At 39.1% G+C, this 20,300-nt stretch overlaps 1 protein-coding gene across 22 annotated transcripts in view; it reads right to left on the reverse strand.

Moving 5' to 3' along the window:
* Positions 1-20,300, reverse strand: part of KMT2C (lysine methyltransferase 2C) — a 287,946-nt gene that overhangs the window by 194,481 nt on the left and 73,165 nt on the right. For all 22 annotated transcript variants that reach the window (XR_006298642.1, XR_006298641.1, XM_043589991.1 and 19 more), the window contains one exon: positions 13,563-13,651. Coding sequence is in view for 20 of the 22 variants with exons in the window: in XM_043589991.1 (XP_043445926.1) it covers positions 13,563-13,651 (89 nt within the window). In the remaining 2 variants the exon portion in view is untranslated. The remainder of the gene's footprint in view (positions 1-13,562; positions 13,652-20,300) is intronic.

Genomic DNA, 20,300 nt, shown 5'->3' on the forward strand with positions numbered 1-20,300 from the left:
GATTTTTTAAAGCAATCTCTACATCCAAAATGGGGCTTAAACCCACAATCTCAAGACCAAGAGTTGCGTAATCCACCAACTGAGCCAGCCAGGCACCCTGATTTCATTTATAGGGCGTTCTCGGAGACAAAATTATAATGAAAGAGAACAAATCAGCAGATGCCAGGGTTTGAAAGAAGGGGATGAGATGTGACTTTAAAGAGACAGCACAAAGGAGTTGGGAGGTAACAGTAAAGGCAAAACAAAACCAACAATAACTTCTCAGGGTTTTCAGCAGTAAGCTTTGCTTCCAGATCTACCAGGCTTGTTCAAATATCAAGATTAAATATCATGTCTCAAATAAACTACTGGAACCTCATCAAAATAAAAAGCTTCTGCACAGTGAAGGAAACAATCAGCAAAACTAAAAGGCAACCAACAGAATGGGAGAAGATATTTGCAAATGACATATCAGATAAAGGGTTAGTATCCAAAATCCAAAAAGAACTTAGCAAACTCAATACCCAAAAAAACAGGGGCGCCTGGGTGGCGCAGTCGGTGAAGCGTCCGACTTCAGCCAGGTCACGATCTCGCGGTCCGGGAGTCCGAGCCCCGCGTCGGGCTCTGCGCTGATGGCTCAGAGCCTGGAGCCTGTTTCCGATTCTGTGTCTCCCTCTCTCTCTGCCCCTCCCCCATTCATGCTCTGTCTCTCTCTGTCCCAAAAATAAATAAACGCTGAATACCCAAAAAATCAAATAATCCAGTGAAGAAATGGGCAAAAGACATAAATAGACACTTCTCCAAAGAAGACATCCAGATGGCCAACCGACACACGAAAAAATGCTCAACATCACTCATCATCAGGGAAATACAAATCAAAACCACGATAAGATACCACCTCACACCTGTCAGAATAGCTAACATTAACAACTCAGGCAACAACAGATGTTGGCGAGGATGCAGGGAAAAAGGATCTCTTTTGCATGGCTGGTGGCAATGCAAGCTGGTGCAGCCACTCTGGAAAACAGTAGGGAGGATCCTCAAAAAACTAAAAATAGAACTACCCTATGACCCAGCAATTGCACTACTAGGCATTTATCCACGGGATACAGGTGTGCTGTTTCGAAGGGACATATACATCCCCATGTTTATAGCAGCACTATCGACAATAGCCAAAGTATGGAAAGAGCCCAAATGTCCATCGATGGATGAATGGATAAAGAAGATGTGGTATGTATATACAATGGAGTATTACTCGGCAATCAAAAAGAATGAAATCTTGGGGCGCCTGGGTGGCGCAGTCGGTTAAGCGTCCGACTTCAGCCAGGTCACGATCTCGCGGCCCGTGAGTTCGAGCCCCGCGTCAGGCTCTGGGCTGATGGCTCGGAGCCTGGAGCCTGTTTCCGATTCTGTGTCTCCCTCTCTCTCTGCCCCTCCCCTGTTCGTGCTCTGTCTCTCTCTGTCCCGAAAATAAATAAACGTTGAAAAAAAAATTTTTTTTTAAAAAAAAGAATGAACTCTTACCATTTGCAACTACGTGGATGGAACTGGAGGGGATCATGCTAAGTGAAATTAGTCAGAGAAAGACAAAAGTCATATGACTTCACTCATATGAGGACTTTGAGACAAAACAGATGAACATAAGAGAAGGGAAACAAAAATAATATAAAAACAGGGAGAGGGACAAAACAGAAGAGACTCTTAAATATGGAGAACAAACAGAGGGTTACTGTTGGGGTTGTGGGAGGTGAATGGGCTAAATGCGTAAGGGGCATTAAGGAATCTACTCCTGAAATCATTGTTGCACTATATGCTAATTTGGATGTAAATTTTTAAAAAATAAAAAAAAATTAAATAAAATAAATAAATAACCCCCCCCCCCAAAAAAATCATGTGTAGACTACAGGTAAAATGTAATATCCACTAAAAATCTCTCCCCATAGAAGGTACAAACTGGCTATGTAAAAACTCTAGAGAAATAGGCTTAACAAAGTCTAATGACCAAGGCAGAATTTCTGAAAAGGGGGAGTGCAGTAGGAATTCATAGAAAGAAAAAAAAGGGGTGATTCTTAGAAAAAGACTTGGGTAACTGAGATCGGTCTATCCAAAGTGAAAGCCAACACACAAGCTTGCACCCAGTTTGAATATGTTCTTCCTTCGTGAGAAATGAGATCCCCTAGGCAAGCCTCCAGTCTAGAATGAAGTAAGAGCTCTGGATAAAACTGTTACAATGCAGTCTGAAGGTGTCATTTAGCGTAATATTAATTAAAAACATGGAAGGAAGGGGGTGCCTGGGTGGCTCAGCCGGTTAAGTGTCCAACTCTTGATTTCAGCGCAGGTCATGATCTCACAGTTTGTGAGATCGAGCCACACATCAGGCTCTGTGCTGATAGCATGGAGCCTGCTTGGGATTCTCTCTCTCCCTCTCTCTCTGCAACCCCCCCCCCCCCACCAACTCACACATACACACATGTTCACTCTCTCTCTCAAAGTAAATAAACTTAAAAAATGTTTTAATTAAAAAATAAATAATAAACAAACATGGAGGGAAGGATTCAAGCAAATGCTCACTGACTCTAAATTCGTAAGAATAGAACTGATTTATCAGGGATAATTTGAAAAAGTTCCCTCCAAACTCTAAATACTCTGTACAGCCTAGAGAGACTAACAAGTCAAAGTTCTACTAAAAAAAATGTAAAATTGGGCAGAGTACGACGATACCTACCAGGGGGCTGATGGGGACCTATTGGTCAAAAGGTACAAAGTTGCAGTTTTATATAGGATAGGTAAGTCTAGAGATCTAATGTACCAACCTCATTCCCATATAGTTAATAATACTGAGCTGAATACTAGAAATTTACTGAGAGTAGATTTCAGATCAAAAGAAAGTAGGAGACATTATATTAATTTCAGACACAGCAGACTTCAGAGCAAGTAAAGTTATCAGAGACAAAGAGTATCATTACATAATGATTAAAGGGTCAATTCTCCAAGAAGACATAGTGATCCTTTACACATATGCACCTAACAACAGTGTCAAAATCTATGAAGCAAAAATTGATAGAACTAGAGACAAATATATAAATCCACTGTTATATATGAGGATGTTAACACCCAACTATCAAAAATAGATCCAGCAAGTAGATAATCACTAAAGACATGGTTCAACCCAACACCACTATCAATCAACTGGATAAAACGGACATCTATAGACTACTTCATCCAATAACAGCAGACTACACATCCTTCTCCAGATCACATGGATAACACACCAAGAGACCACATTCTGGGACATAAAACACATTTAAAATAACAAAAATCATACAATGTCTGCCCTCAGACCACAGAGGGAATTAAACTGGAAAGACAGTTGGAAAATTCCAAAATATTTAAAGGTTAAAGAACATACTTCTACATAACACATGAATCAAATAAGAAATTTCAAGAGAATTTTAAATATTTTGTACTAAACAGTAATGAAAACACAACTTATTAAAATTTGTGAGATGCATTTAGTGCATGAAAGCAGTGCTTTGAGAGAAATTTATAGCATGGAATGTATATATTAGAAAAGATTTATAAGCAACCAATCAAACTAGAAAAAGGAAAGCAAATTAAATCCAAGTAAGCAGAAGATAGCAAATAATAATGAGAGCAGAAATCAATAAAACTTGAAACAGGAAATCAATGGAGAAAAATAATGAAACCAAAGAGCTGCTTCTTTGAAAAGATCAATAAAATCAGTAAGCCTCCAGCCAGGCTTATTGAAAGAAAAAAGGGGAGAGGACATAAATTATTAATATTAGAAATTAAAGAAAGAACCTCACTACAGGTCCTAAGGACATTAAAAGGACAGTAAAGGAATAAATTAACAATTCTGTGCCCACAAAATTGATAACCTAGATGAACTTCTTTGAAAGACACAATTTGCCAACACTCACCACAAGAAGAAACAATCTGAATATATCTATACCTGTTAAAGAAGTTGAATCAATAATTAATAACCTTATAAAACTGAGAGCACCCAGCCCTGATGGCTTCACTGGTGAATTCTACCAAACACTTAAGGAAGATATTATACTAAATCTCTACAAAGGAAACACTTCCTAACTCACTCTATTAGAACAGCATTACCTTAATGCCAAAAACAAAAACAAAGACATTGCAAGGAAACAAAACACAATAACAAAATCTACAGACCAGTATCCCTTAAGAACATAAATGCAAAAATCCTCAACAAAATATTAGCAAAGTGAATCCAAAGACATACAAAAAGAATTATACACCACAACCAAGCAGAATTTATCCCAAGTAGGCAAAACTTGTTCAACATTGGAAAATAAATTAATGTAAAAAAAAGAAAATTAATGTAATTCATTGCATCTATAGGCTAAAAAAGAAAAATCACATAATCATATCAGTAGATGCAGAGAAAGCATCAGACAAATCCAACACCCACTCATGATAAAAACTACTCTCAGTATACTAGAACTTCTTCAACTTAATAAAGAATATCTACAGGGGTGCCTGGGTGGCTCAGTTGGTAGAGCACTGGACTCTTGATTGCAGCTCAGGTCATGATGTCATGGTTCATGGAATCGAGCCCCACATCAGGCTGTGTGCTGACAATGCAGGGCCTGCTTGGGATACTCTCTCTCTCCCTCTCTGCCCCTCCCCTATTATCATGTGCACTCTTAAAATAAGTAAACGTTAAAAAATTAGTATCTACAAAAAAACAAACAAAAAAAAACCATACAGCAACACCATATTTAATGGTTAGAAACTTTCCCACTAAGATCAAAAATAAACCAAGGATGTCACCCTCTCACTATTCCTTTTCAACTTCTTATAAGAAGTTCTTATAGCTATTTGTACAAAGACCAGAACAGAAAATAAAAGGTATACTGATTGGGAAGGAAGAAAAAAAATGGTTTTTGTTCAAAGATGTCATGATCATTTATGTACAAAATCCAAAAGGATATGCAAAAACAAAAACCTTGGAACTAACAGGCAATTATAGCAAGGTTGCAAGATAACAAGGTTACTGTACAAAGTCAATCACTTTTTTAATTTTTTTTTCAACGTTTTTTATTTATTTTGGGGACAGAGAGAGACAGAGCATGAACGGGGGAGGGGCAGAGAGAGAGGGGGGACACAGAATCGGAAACAGGCTCCAGGCTCTGAGCCATCAGCCCAGAGCCCGACGCGGGGCTCGAACTCCCGGACCGCGAGATCGTGACCTGGCTGAAGTCGGACGCTTAACCGACTGCGCCACCCAGGCGCCCCAAGTCAATCACTTTTATATACACTTTATATATATATGTATATATATATGTATATATATATATGTATATATATATACATACACACACACATATATACATATATATATATACACACACACATTTATATATATATGTATATATATAGTAATGAACAAGTAGAATGCAAATTTTTTTAAATATCATTTATGTTAGCATCTCCCCAAAATCAAATACTTCTGTATAAGTCTAACAAAATACACATAAGATCTACATAATGAAAACTACAAAACTCTGATGAAGGAAAATAAAGAAGAACTAATAAATGGAGTTATTTCATATTCATGGATTGGAAGACTCAATATTGCTAAGATGTTTGTTCTTCCCCATTTTATCTATAGATTCAAGGCAGTCTTAATCAAAACCCCAGTAAGTTATTTTGTGGATATTGACAAACTGATTCCAAAATGTTTACAGAAAAGCAAAAGACTCAGATTAGCCAACAACATACTGATGAAGAACAAAGTTGGAGAACTGACTTCAAGACTTACTAGATAGCTACAGTAATCGAGAATGTATAATTTTGGCAAAAAAGTGAATACATTAGTAGTATGGTACAGAGAAGCCAGAAATAGACACAAATAAACACTTATCTGGTCATTAAGACAAGATGCAAAGACAATACAATGGAGAAGAAAAGTCTTTTTGAACAAATGATGCTGGAAAAACTTAACGCCTGTGCACACGCATGCACGTGCACACACACACACACACACACACACACACACAATCTCGACACAGACTATATACATCCTTCACAAACGTAAACATAAAAGGGATCACAGACCTCAATGTTAAATGCAAAACTATAAAATTCTTAGAACATAGGAGACAATCTAGATGACCTTGGGTTTAGCAATGATTTTTTAGATACAAACCAAAGTCATGATACAGGAAAGAAACAATTGATAAAAAGGACTTCGTTAAAATTAAAAGCTTCCACTCTGTTTAACACATTGACAAGAGAATAAGAACTTAAGCCACAGACTGGGAAAAGACACATCTGATAAAGGACTCTTACCCAAAATATATAAAGAACTCCTAAAACTCAACAAGAAAATTAACAACCTGATTAAAAAATGAGCTAATAAATTTAACAGACATCTCACCAAAGATATACAAATGGCAAATAACCATACTAAAAGATGTTCCACATGATATGTTACTGGAGAAATGTAAATTGAAATGGGAAACTATTACACACTTATTAGGATGGCCAAGAACAGACACATGAAAAGATGTTGGATGTCACTCATCATCAGGGAAATACAAATCAAAGCCACACTGAGATATCACCTCACACTGGCCAGAGTGGTCAAAAAATGAACAAATCAGGAGACTACAGATGCCGGCGCAGATGTGGAGAAATGGGAACCCTCTTGCACTGTTGGTGGAATGCAAACTGGTGCAGCCGCTCTGGAAAACAGTGTGGAGGTTCCTCAAAAAATTAAACATAGAACTACCCTATGACCCAGTGATAGCACTAATAGGAATTAATCCAAGGGATACAGGAGTGCTGATGCATAGGGGCACATGTACCCCTATGCTAAGAGCAGTGCTTTCAACAACAGCCAAATTATGGAAAGAGCCTAAATGTCCATCAACTGATGAATGGGTAAAGAAGATGTGGTTTATATATACAATGGAATACTACTTGGCCATGAGAGAGAATGAAATCCTGCCATTTGCAGCAATGCGGATGGAACTGGAAGGTATTAGGCTGAGTGAAATAAGTCAGTCAGAGAAAGACATATCATAGGTTTTCGCTCATACGTGGATGTTGAGAAACTTAACAGAAGACCATGGGGGAGGGGAAGGGGAAAAAATAGTGACAGAGAGGGAGGGAGGGAGAGAGGCAAACCATAAGAGACCCTTAAATACAGAGAACAGAGGGTTGATGGGGGTGGGGGAGAGGGGAAAATGAGTGATGGGCATTGAGGAGGGCACTTGTTGGGATGAGCGCTGGGTGTTGTATGGAAGCCAATTTGATAATAAATTAAAAAAAAGAAGTTGGAGGAAGAGGAGAAGGAGGAGACTCAGCAACACTGACAACACCAAACGCTGGAGAGGACAGTGAGCAAAAGGAACTCTCAGTCACGGCTGGTGGGAGTGCAAAATGGTACAGCCACTTTGGAAGACAGTTTGGCAGGGTCTTACAAAACTAAACATACTCTTACTCTTACCACATGATCCAGCAATCATGCTCCTTGGAATTTACCCAAAGGAGCTGAATACTTACTCACATTCACACAAAACGTGCATGTGGATGTTTCCAGTAGCTTTACTCATAATTGCCAAAACTTGGAAGCAACCACGATGTCCTTCAGCAGATGAATGGATAAACAAACTGTAGTACATCCCAACAACAAATATTATTTACTGCTAAAAAGAAACGAGTTCTCAAGTTATGAAAAGACATGCAGAAAAATTAAATGCATAATGCTAAGTGAAAGAGGTCAATCTGAAAAGGCTACATACTGTATGATTCCAACTGTATGACATTCTAGAAAAAGCAGAACTATGTAGACAGTAAAAAGATCAGTGGTTGCGTTGGGTTAAAGGGGAGGGAGGGATGAACAGGTGGAGCACAGAGGGCTTTAGGGGCGTGAAAATACTATATAACACTATAATGACAGATACACAGCATTACACACTTGTCCAAACTCACAGAACATACAGCACGAAGAGGAAACTATGGGTGATAATGATGTATCAATGCAGCTCCATCACTTATAACAAATACACCATGCTGGTGGGGGGGTGTTGATAACGACAAAAGCTATGCATGTGCAAGGGCAGGAGGCATACAGGAAATACCCCTGCCTTCCACCCAATTTTGCTGTGAACCTGTAACTGCTCTAAAACTAACGTCTGCCGATAAAAATTATGCTAGAGGGAAACTGAAAGCATCGATGTGAACAAGGACTTATTTATAAGCACATGCATACACTCTCACATCTGTGTAGTAACTAATATCACTAAAATGGACTAACATAACTAATTCTCGATAAAAAACAATACAATATGCATCCTTAGAGCTAAAAATCTCTAATCCTACTCTCCACTAAAAAGAACTAGGAGTCCTTGGGGAACAGTCGATTTCATATCCTGGGACAGAGAAAATTAAAGACAAACCTGAAAAACACTGCTGCCAAAGAGCAATGAGCTTTGAAACATTTTGAGATGATACTGAAAAGGGCTTAGAAGCCAGCTGCAAAGGGGCTCCCACTAGCCAAACTACGACAACTTAAATAGTCAAAAGAAATTTTTAATTATAATTAGCTAAATCATAATTAACCAATTATAATTAACTAAAACAAGTTTGCAAAGCCCTGATTATGTAATGATTCTCCAAGAAAAGTGGAATTTCTCCTAAGTACCTTACACTTCATTCAGGTTGATTTTATTTACACAGGAAAAAGCAGACTAGTAACAAAAAACATAGGATTTTCTTAACATAAAAATGTAACAAACTGATCTGTGAAATTTCTTGCAACTTCCCCAATGGCCACTTGTAGGATACTCATTCTTACCACCTTACCCCACCCACACACAAACCCCCATACTCATTTTAATAAACACTCTTGCATTACTACACATCATTAAACAGATGTACCAAGGCACAAAAGTCACAGATATAAGGGACTTTACAATAAACCTTGGGCCTTGAGACAAGCACAGAGATAGTAAAGCCCTGCAGCCAACTCAAGTGTGGTTTTAAACTTATTAGAAACGCATGGAACCCTTCTCGTGGCTTGGGTTTATTTGTAGCTTAGTAGTTTTTGTTTGTTTAAGTTTTATTTATTTAAGTAATCTCTACACCCAACATGGGGCTCAAAACTCGTGACCCCAAGACCAAGAGTCACATGCTCCTCTGACTGAGCCAGCCAGGCACCCCTGTAGCTTGGTAGTTTTAACAACTATTCTCTATTCTTTGCTTTACTAGTCTCCTTACCTTGTGTGTTCACTAAAGCAAGTGGACAAAGGTCTTTCCAAGCACAAAGACAGCAAAAAACTAACTCACTTGATTTTATTTAACTTTAGTATAAAGGCCAGAATAAGAAAAATACCCCGCTCCTGTTAAAACAGTTTACTAAATTTTATTTGCCTTGATGTCTCATAAGAGATAGCATAAAAGACAGTCTACTTGTGGGGCTTACTACTCTAAACATAAGAAAACATTAAATGTTAGAATTTTAGCTTCGTGGTGATGTTCTAAGTATAGCACTAGCTTAGAAATACAAGAGAAACTGTAAGAATGCAACACTCGTTCTATTAGTGACCTAAAGCCTACTATGTGTCTGGGAGTATTCTAGGCACTGGGAATAAATCCACGAACAAGCCAAATCCCTAACCTTGGGAAGCTTACAGTCGAGTGTGGAAGACACACAATAAACCACTACCTAATACTATGTCCTATCTGTTTAAATACTAAGAAGAAAAGTAAAGGAGAAAAGGACAGAGTGACAAGCGTTAGACAAGATGGCCAAGAAATGCCTGTCTGAGAAGAGAGCAAATGAGCGGAGACCTGAAGGAAGCCAGACAATAATCAGTATGAATATCTAGGAAGGCGGGGGGGGGGGGGGGGGGGGGGGGGGGGGCTCTAAGCGGATGTAAAGTGTAAAAGCCTGTTAAAGGAATTGGTTAGTGGCCTCTGGGAATAGCAAAAAGGCCAGTACGGCTGGAGCCCAATGAGCAAGGGGGAAAGTAGAAGATGTCATTGGACAGGTAGCCAAAGTCAGGCTAGTACAGGGTGAAAACCATGATATAGGAGCTTTGGATTTTATTCTAAGTTTCACTGGAGGCTATGTATGGTTGACAGAGGGAAGTAAAAGACCCTGAGTTTGGCCTGAAAAGATCCCTGGCTGTTCTGTGGACAACAAGACTACAATGAAGAGCAAAAGCAAGGAGACAGGAAGCTCCTGGAGCCACCCACACAAGCAGCGCTGGCGGACAGTAGAGACAGAGGTGGAAAGCGTCTGAAATAGGATCTATCGTGAAGGTGCAGACCAAAGACTTTCGGATGGGCTCCATATTTTTTAGCCTGAAAGATGCATGATGTCATTTAAGGAGATGGAAACACCGGAAGAGAAGGTTTCAGGATAACAAAAAAAATAGCACTGCACAGGACACCTTAAGTTTAAGATCCTCTTTAGACATCTAAGAGCGGATGTTAAGAAGAAAGCTAAAGATACAGGCTGTGCTCAAAGCAAGAAAAGAGCCGATAATATAATTTTTGGAATGAAGAGCGCATAGATAATATGTAAAGCAACTAAACTGAAGGTGAGCAACAGACAATGAAGAGAGACCAGCGATGCAGGAAAATAGCCAAAGAATGTGGTGTCCTGAAAGTGAAGCGAAAAAAACAGTCACTACTGAAAGCGGTTAGCTGTGTGAAACGACACTGAATAGGACACTGTGTGAAGGCAGACAAAGACTAAAAGCTGGCTGCGGCAGTATGAGATCACGGGCAACACCGACAAGAACAATCTCTAACAAGTGGGGGGGAAGAAAGCCTGCCTCGGAGGAGGGTCATGAGAAAGTGGTCAAAAATGAGCAGCAGCCAGAAGTATAGACAACTCCTTCATGGACTTTTCCTATAAAGGTGAGCAAAAGGGGCGCCTGGGTGGCGCAGTCGGTTAAGCGTCTGACTTCAGCCAGGTCACGATCTCGCGGTCCATGAGTTCAAGCCCCGCGTCAGGCTCTGGGCTGGTGGCTCAGAGCCTGGAGCCTGTTTCCGATTCTGTGTCTCCCTCTCTCTCTGCCCCTCCCCCGTTCATGCTCTGTCTCTCTCTGTCCCAAAAATAAATAAACGTTGAAAAAAATTTTTAAAAAAAATAAAGGTGAGCAAAAAATCGGGGGGGGGGGGGGGGGGCGCCTGGGTGGCTCGGTTGGTCGAGCGTCCGACTTCGGCTCAGGTCATGATCTCACGGTTCGTGGGTTCGAGCCCTGTGCATTGGGCTCTGTGCCGACAGCTCGGAGCCTGGAGCCTGCTTCGGACTTTGTCTCCCTCTCTCTCTGCTCCTCCCCGGCTCACACTCTGTGTGTCTCTCTCTCAAAAATAAATAAACATTAAAAAGTTAAAAAAAAAAAAAAAAGCAACATAGTACCTGGAAAGGGACCTCTGATCAAGGGAGGGTGTTTGTGTTCAGGAAAGGCAATACTGCAGCACGTTCAAATGCTAATGGAAATGATTCACTGAGACAGGAAATGCACGATGCAAGAAGCCAAGGAAAAGGAGGGTGCAAGGTCCCTATGAGAGGAAGACAGAGAATCCAGGACATGCAGCAGAGCTGACCTTTGATAACCAGACGTTTCACCCCTAAATTTTAACAGCAGTGAAGGTAAAATACATGGAAGGGACTGCAAGCGGGAAAGAAGATGCGATGGCGGGTAAGTAGAGCATCTCTTCCCTGGTTACCTCTATTTTTTTTTTTCCATTGAAATAAGCAAGATCATCAATAATTTAAGAATGAAAAATGGGAAGAGGTGTTAGAAGTTTGAAAAGAGAAGAGAAGGTGATGAAAGATCATCACTGATACTGGGAGAGGAAATTTCTAAGCACACGTGGAATGAGTGTAGGGTAGCAATCATACGCACTTGAGATTTGAAGTCATAAATTTAAAATGAAACCAGTGACCAAGTTTATGTTTTTCTCCAGCCATTTTCAGCTGCTACATTGCAGAATTTAGGTTTTGTAATAAAAGGAAACCAATCGGAGGGTGGTAAAAAAGTTAAAGTTGAGACGATGACTCCAACAATGGGTCACAAACTCGGAGCTAGTGGAGGAGGGTAACAACCCATCGCTAAGATCACTGGATTGGAGGACTCGACATGGTTGAAGAATTATGATGTGAGAATACTGGGAGAAAACGAGCTGGAAAAAGAAGGGGTAGCAGTCAGAGGGAAGGACAGTTGATGCCGAGATTCTGGAAGTGAAACAGCAATCCTGATAACAAGCGAGACGACAGAGGCTAATAATGTAGGACCTTCTTATGGCCCTACATTAAGAGGACTGAGGTGGGTTGTAGAATAGGAACTTTAAGGAAATCCAGGAGCCAAGAGGTCTGGGTACTGAACAGATTATTAAAATCACAATGGGAGGAGCAGGGGAAAGCAGAAAGGCAGATGCTAAATTTTTAGAGAATGAGGGAAAGTACTCGGGAAGACTGCTGTTAAATGCCCAAAATGGGGCCTGTGGCACAGTCTGGTAGCACTGGTTTAAAGCAACTCATAAGCAATCGCTATGTTGAAAAATGTCACTTAAGACTTCAAAAAGACCTTCCGCTAGAAAGTAACAGTATACAGTACAGAAAAAATTTTAGGAAAAAAATCCTGAAAAGTAACTAGTGGGGCACTTCTATAAATTCAAGTTTAAACCAATGTGGTAACAAATCCGCAGCAAAATGGCACAATGTGGAACTGTGCATTCCAAGCCACAGCCGGAACTCTACCTACTGAGACCCTACTGGAAAAGAAAGAGGGATGGGAACTGGAGAACACGTGAAGGCCTTCCAAGAATTACAGCTGTAGAGCACCAACACACTGGCGAAGTATCTTACGGAAAATTGTGTTTCAAGATAGAGCAATTTCTAACGTTTCTCTAAAAATTGTATGACATTCTGTGAGCAACAGGAAGACAACATTCAACTTCAGAGAAAAAGCCGATCACTATGTCTAAACTCTATCAAACAACGGTTAAAAACCACTGCCAACGAGAGACCATCTCACATAGATGCCTTCTGAATACAATATGAAACCTCGTCCTTTTGACATTTTAAATCACTAACTCTATAAATTTTGGAAGTATCTTCCCTTTGCAGATCCACAATACACATTAGCTTCTTTAAGGCACCTAAACGTCCAAAAGACCAGAAAGCATTTGGTCTGGTTTAACCCAGCATTTCACAATACCATTAGTTAATGGGGCATATTTTTCCCCTCACACATATATTAACACAATAAGCTTCAAACAAACGCTGGGTGGTTCATACAAGAAATATACTACAAACTATCAAACTGATGACCTGGAACTACTGCTTAACCCAGTTTTAACTTTGCTTCAATAGAAACATTTCTGTATAGATATTAAATACTTTCCACTAAATCAGCACTGTCAGGAAAAAAAGAGAACTCAGTTTTTTCACTGTCATAACCTATCAAACTACTTCAGCAGATGTAAATTTTAGAACTCAGTATACAGACAAATGCTAATTGTGCAAACTATGATGTACATTTTTAAAACTCTGTTAAGTTTGATACCTGTTTCCACAATATTTTCTGTTTCTGTTGTCTCCAGTCCATCCATGCTGTCCTCATCTTCCACTGTAATTTTTCCTCTACTTCGAGGCCTATACAGAAATAAATACATAGAATTATAAATGTTAAGGCTTATAATTATATTTAACATACATAAAAAGTTGAAGGTATACAAAGTCAAACAATTTAGGCAATTTTAACTACATTATACCATATCAAATGGCAAATATAACACTTTAGAGTCATTTCTCCTTCAAACCCAGCCCTTCCTTACACAAATGTGAATACAGCCCAGAATGATACATTTTGTCATCACAACTCACTTTTTAAAGTATTCTTTATTTTAGGCCCTGTTCCTCTCTTGAGCTGACCGTGAGATGACCCTCTGTCTATACCAGGAGTTTTTTAACCACCTAATGAACTTGAACTTCTTTTCAAAGTTCATACACCAGGTTACATACCTCTCTACCTAGTGAAATTGAGTAGTGATGCCCAGAGAAGCGTATTTTTAAGATGCTTCCATACATAAAAGTGATGCAGACCCTTGCAAACCACTCAAAAAAAAAAATAATAATAAATTCTGTAAATGTTGAACATAATCTAATCACACACCTTACAAATGTGGTGCAACTTGATTTACAAAATTCACTTCAGTAAAGTAAAATAAACACAAGAGTCATGAAAAAGTGAGTCTTTGACTTAATGCAATTTTAAAAAATGCCTTTAAATTTTGTGAAGTCTCAGAAATTAAGGATAGAAATTAGTCCAAAAAAATCCACTTTTTTAACACATAAAATAAGAAAAACAAGAAATTATATATTTTTAAAACTTAGAAATTGACAGCAGTATTCAATTTCAGAGCTTTAAATTATTTCATTACTCAAAAAGTCACAAAACTCACTATTTAAGATGAAAAAACACTCAAAAGAGTAGAAAACAATAAAGGATTAATAATAAGAAAAAACTAAACAAAAGCTTTTTTAAACAATAGAAAAATTAAAACAATAGAAAATAGAAAATTTAAATAGGAAATCTACTTAAATCTTTCTTTTAAATGATATTAATCAAAAACAATAAAAGAGATGTAACATGAGAATTTTTTTAAGTTAAAGCAATCAAAGTCTAAATGATTTTCGATATGAACTATTGCAAATTGTCAAAAGGTCACTCCTACCCACAAAAGACTTCAAAAGAAAACACTTGGAACCAAAATCCTAACAAATATATCTACAGGGGCGCCTGGGTGGCGCAGTCGGTTAAGCGTCCGACTTCAGCCAGGTCACGATCTCACGGTCCGTGAGTTCGAGCCCGCGTCGGGCTCTGGGCTGATGGCTCAGAGCCTGGAGCCTGTTTCCGATTCTGTGTCTCCCTCTCTCTCTGCCCCTCCCCCGTTCATGCTCTGTCTCTCTCTGTCCCAAAAATAAATTAAAAAAAAAAAAAAAGTAAAAAAAATATATATATATCTACAAACTATGGTTGGGGAAGAAAAAAAAAAAAACTAAGTAAAATAATAGTAAATATCACCAAAATGAAAGTATGACTTAATATTAGAAAGAAAGTATGATTTAATATTAGAAATTAGCTAATACAACAGATCAAGCAGCCAAAACAGCATCGTTTCAAACTTCATGAGGGAAGGGGAAAGAAACAGAACTAAGTAAGAAACCACATAGACTGGGTAAGAAGGTGACTGGGGCTAAAGGATTCCAAGGTTCATTTTAGGGCTCATGGAAAAAGGGAAAGGATATTTAGCTTTAGAATTTATTAAGTAGTTATGTTTAAATTTAAAAGAAAACTTTACAACAAAGGGGAAAGAAGAGATGAGGAACATTTGACCAAACCAAAATGGGCCAAAGGAAAAATAAAACAATATGTAATAGACAGAAAATAAAGTAACAAGATAAAATTAAATACAAATGTAAGTTTTCACAGTAAATGTAAGTGGCTTAAACTTGGCTGCCATTATTTAATAATAAAAAGATTAATTTACCAAGATACCTCAACAGAACTTCTCACATTTTATAAAGCAAACATTTACACATCAAAGAGAAACTGATAGATTCACAATCATTATGAAAAATGTTCACATCCCACTCTCAGAAATGGAGATGAAGAATAGCTAGAAACATCTTTAAACAATTACTCGGACAACATATTTAACAAGCATCATTAGATGATTCGCTCAATCCTCCTGTGTCTGGCTCTGTTAAAATACAAGATACAGGGTTAAACAACAAAATCTGTCTTCACTAAACCACATTCTAGTGAGAAGAAATATGTTACTCTTCTAAACAAATAAACAAAAAATACATATAACATCAAGATAATATGAAGGAAAACTATAAAGCAAAAAATGAGGGACTAACTACAATTTTAATTAAGATAGAGGCGCCCGGATGCGCAATTAGCGTCCCACTTCTGCTCAGATAATGATCTTGCAGTTTGTGAGTTCAAGGCCCGAGTTGGGCTCTGTGCTGACAGCTCAGACCCTGGAGCTTGCTTGGGATTCTGTGTCTCCCTCTCTCTCTCTCTCTCTCTCTCTCTCTCTCTCTCTCTCTCTCTCTGCCCCTCCCCTGCTCGCTCGCTCTCTCTCTCTCTCTCTCAAAAATAAACATTTAAAAAATTTTTAAAAAGAATTATAAAGATATTCATAAAATAAACTTTACAAAATAAAATTTTCTGTAAAGAGACAGTTCAGTAGAGACCTGAGGTACAACACGAAGCAAACCACGCAGATATCTGGAAAAAGAGCACTACAGTAGAAGGAAGAGGCAAATGCAAAGCTACTGACATTAAGAGCATGTGAGGGTTGGAAGAAGAGCAAAAATACACTGTGGCTGGAACAGAGTGAGTGAGAAGGGCAGTAAGGAGATAGAAGGTCAAAGAATTTTCTTAATAAAAGGAATCTGCTTTTGTAGAAACCTATAGACAAATATAAGGACTATGTACAGAGAGATTGGAAATTCTTGAAATTATCCCAACATAACTGCTACAATGGAATAGACAATAAGAAACTAGTTCAAGAGATACTATGGAGGCAGAACTTTAATCTTTCCTTTATGATTCCTCATGATTATGAATACTCATTGTTAAAGAAATTGAAACATGATGACTTAGCTGGTTTTGTCATTTAACCTTCCAAACCAGTGTTTTGCTCTGTTTTATGCTTCTTTCTCCACTTTCCTGACCATTGCTATTTTTTGTTTTCTGGCACAATTGGTTTTATTTCAAATTTGTTTTATCTAGAAGTGGGGGGCTGGGGGTGGAGGGAGTGTGTGTGCGTGCATGAGTGTATGAGTGTGTGTGTGTGTGTGTGTGTGTGTGTGTCAGCTTTCTATATTGTGGTATTCCTCAAATAGAAATTTTTAATTTTTGCCTTGCTTTCTTTTCCTTACTTCTCTTAATTCTTGGTTTTGGCACCAATAAGGCATGCTTTTTACATTCACCAATCCATCACAATTCTTTTCCTTCTGTTCAATGGACCAACTTATCAACATTACGTAATTTTTAAATTTCCCATATTTCCTTTATATTTCTTTTTTTCTTTTTATTATTTTTTTTTTTAATGTTTATTCAGTTTTGAAAGAGAGCAAGCAGGGGTGGGGCAGAGAGAGAGGGAAACACAGAATCGGAAGCAGGCTCCAGGCTCAGAGCTGTCAGCACAGAACCTGACTAGGGCTCCAACTCATGGACTATGAGATCACGACCTGAGCTGAAGTTGGACGCCCAACCCACTGAGCCACCGAGGCACCCCTCCTTTATGTTTTTCTATTGATGCTCACTGGCTTCTGGTATGATTTTTCTGACTAATCAAATGCTAAATTTTTTTTTTCTGAATGCAAAAGATAATGGCCGTACTTTGTCAAAGCCATATCACTGAAAAATAGATGCCTACATTTTATATTTCCATATTGCTTTCAGATGTTCCCAGTTTTGGTTTGTTTTTTTTTTTTTTTAATTTTTTTTTCAACGTTTATTTATTTTTGGGACAGAGAGAGACAGAGCATGAACGGGGGAGGGGCAGAGAGAGAGGGAGACACAGAATTGGAAACAGGCTCCAGGCTCTGAGCCATCAGCCCAGAGCCCAACGCGGGGCTCGAACTCAAGGACCGCAAGATCGTGACCTGGCTGAAGTCGGACGCCTAACCGACTGTGCCACCCAGGCGCCCCCCAGTTTTGGTTTTTAATAGAACTTTGAAGTCTAATTACATATGGTAACATAAAAATTATTTATTTTAATTTTTCTTTGGCTTTTCTTCCCTCTTCTCTTTTTCTTTTGTATGTATTAGCCCTTTTATTGTAGTTTTGATTCACTCTGTTGCAAAGAAATTTGAAGTAAATAACAGCACTAACTAAAGAAAAATTTCCACCAAAAATCCAATGTTCCATATTAATACTATGAATTAAAACTCATTTAAGTTCCTAAAATAATACAGCAGACTTCTATTTAAAGCCACATGGGAGTAAGAAGGTTCAAATTACCCTCCAGCCATAAACAGCTAGAAAACCAGACAGACTATAGGAAACAACCATGACTAGATATTAAACAAAAGGGAGGGAGCGGGGCGCCTGGGTGGCGCAGTCGGTTGAGCGTCCGACCTCAGCCAGGTCACGATCTTGCGGTCCGTGAGTTCAAGCCCCGCGTCAGGCTCTGGGCTGATGGCTCAGAGCCTGGAGCCTGTTTCCTATTCTATGTCTCCCTCTCTCTCTGCCCCTCCCCCGTTCATGCTCTGTCTCTCTCTGTCCCAAAAATAAAATAAAACGTTGAAAAAAAAAATTAAAAAAAAAAAAATAAGGGGCGCCTGGGTGGCGCAGTCGGTTAAGTGTCCGACTTCAGCCAGGTCACGATCTCGCGGTCTGTGAGTTCGAGCCCCACGTCGGGCTCTGGGCTGATGGCTCAGAGCCTGGATGGAGCCTGTTTCCGATTCTGTGTCTCCCTCTCTCTCTGCCCCTCCCCCGTTCATGCTCTGTCTCTCTCTGTCCCAAAAATAAATAAACGTTGAAAAAAAAAATTTTTTTTAAATAAAATAAAATAAAATAAAATAAAATAAAATAAAATAAAATAAAAAATAAACAAAAGGGAGGGACAGAACTGTAATCCCTGGACAACAGGAAAGAAACAAGGTGAACCCTACTATCACAAAGCCTTTCTTTTCTCTTTTTTACTTTTCTAAAACTTTGTTTGTTTGTTTGTTTGCTTGTTTGTTTAATCTCACCCAATGTGGGGCTCAAACTCACAACTCTGAGATCAAGACTAACATGCTCTTCACACTGAGCCAGCCAGGCACCCCACATCACAAAGGCTTTCTGCATGGAGTTAATGTACAAACTACAGCACAGAGAGGGGAACTCAGAGGCTGGCAATTTTGCGGAAATGGGGACACAGACATCACCTGTTCTGGAGGCTAGAAATTGTGGAACAGAGTACACAAGAGGAAGGAGTTGTACAGGGAAATAGATCCAGACATCTGCATAAGGGTACCCTTAAGTTTTTATCTGAACACTTTTATCTGAATACCAATCTGTTTAAAAGTGGAGTAAAACCCCAGAAGGCTGAACAAGAACAAGTTCCAAGGAAAGATGACAGCACAGCTGCAACACAAGTCCCAGAGCTCCCAGAGCCAGGAATCAGTCGTATTCCCTCCAGCCAGAGTCCCAAGACCTCACTGACTATATTAACACATTCAAAGCATGCCTTTAAAATTAGGGCTGGGGTGCCTGGGTGGCTCATCCGGTAAAGTGTCCAACTCTTGATCTCAGCTCAGGTCTTGATCTCAGGGTCCTGAGTTCAAGCCCCACATTGGCCTCTGCACTGAGCATGAAGCCTACTTAAAAATAAGTAACAGGGGCGCCTGGGTGGCGCAGTCGGTTAAGCGTCCAACTTCAGCCAGGTCACGATCTCGCGGTCCGGGAGTTCGAGCCCCGCGTCAGGCTCTGGGCTGATGGCTCAGAGCCTGGAGCCTGTTTCCAATTCTGTGTCTCCCTCTCTCTCTGCCCCTCCCCCGTTCATGCTCTGTCTCTCTCTGTCCCAAAAATAAATAAACATTGAAAAAAAAAATTAAAAAAAAAAAAGTAACAAAAACAAACAAATAAAAGTAATGTTAAATGAAGCCTACAACACATTATCTTCTAGACCATCCCTAAGAGAACAAATAAGTCTCCATAATCAAAATTTTCCAAAACTAACTTTAAATCAAAGTTCAACATTTGTTTTACAACAAATCCAGCTCAACAACAACAACAACAAAAAACAATAGCAACAACAAAAATCACAAAGTATGGCATCCAATGAAAATGTACCAAGTATACAGAGAAGCAGGAAAATGTAAGTCTCAACCAGGAGAAAATATAAAAATAAAAACAGAAAACAATGGAGTTAATAGAAGGGACAACCACAGATATTAAATCAGCTATTATCAATATGTGTCATACGCTTAAGAATGAAATAGAAAATGAGGAGCCCTGGGGTGGCTCAGTGGGTTAAGCATCCCACTCTTGATATTAGCTCAGGTGGTAATTTCCCAGTTGTGGGATGGAGCCCCATGCCAGGCTCTGCACTGAGCCTTGAGCCTGCTTGGGATTCTCTCTCTCCCTTTCTGCCCCTCTCCCCACCAAATAAATCAACATTTTATTAAAAAAGAATGTAAAAGATGGGACCCTGGGTGGCTCAGTCAGTTGAACATCTGACTTCGGCTCAGTTCATGATCTCGTGGTTTGTGAGTTCAAGCCCCACATCAGGCT

This window comes from Prionailurus bengalensis, chromosome A2 (assembly GCF_016509475.1).
Source record: "Prionailurus bengalensis isolate Pbe53 chromosome A2, Fcat_Pben_1.1_paternal_pri, whole genome shotgun sequence".
Classification (NCBI taxonomy): domain Eukaryota; kingdom Metazoa; phylum Chordata; class Mammalia; order Carnivora; family Felidae; genus Prionailurus; species Prionailurus bengalensis.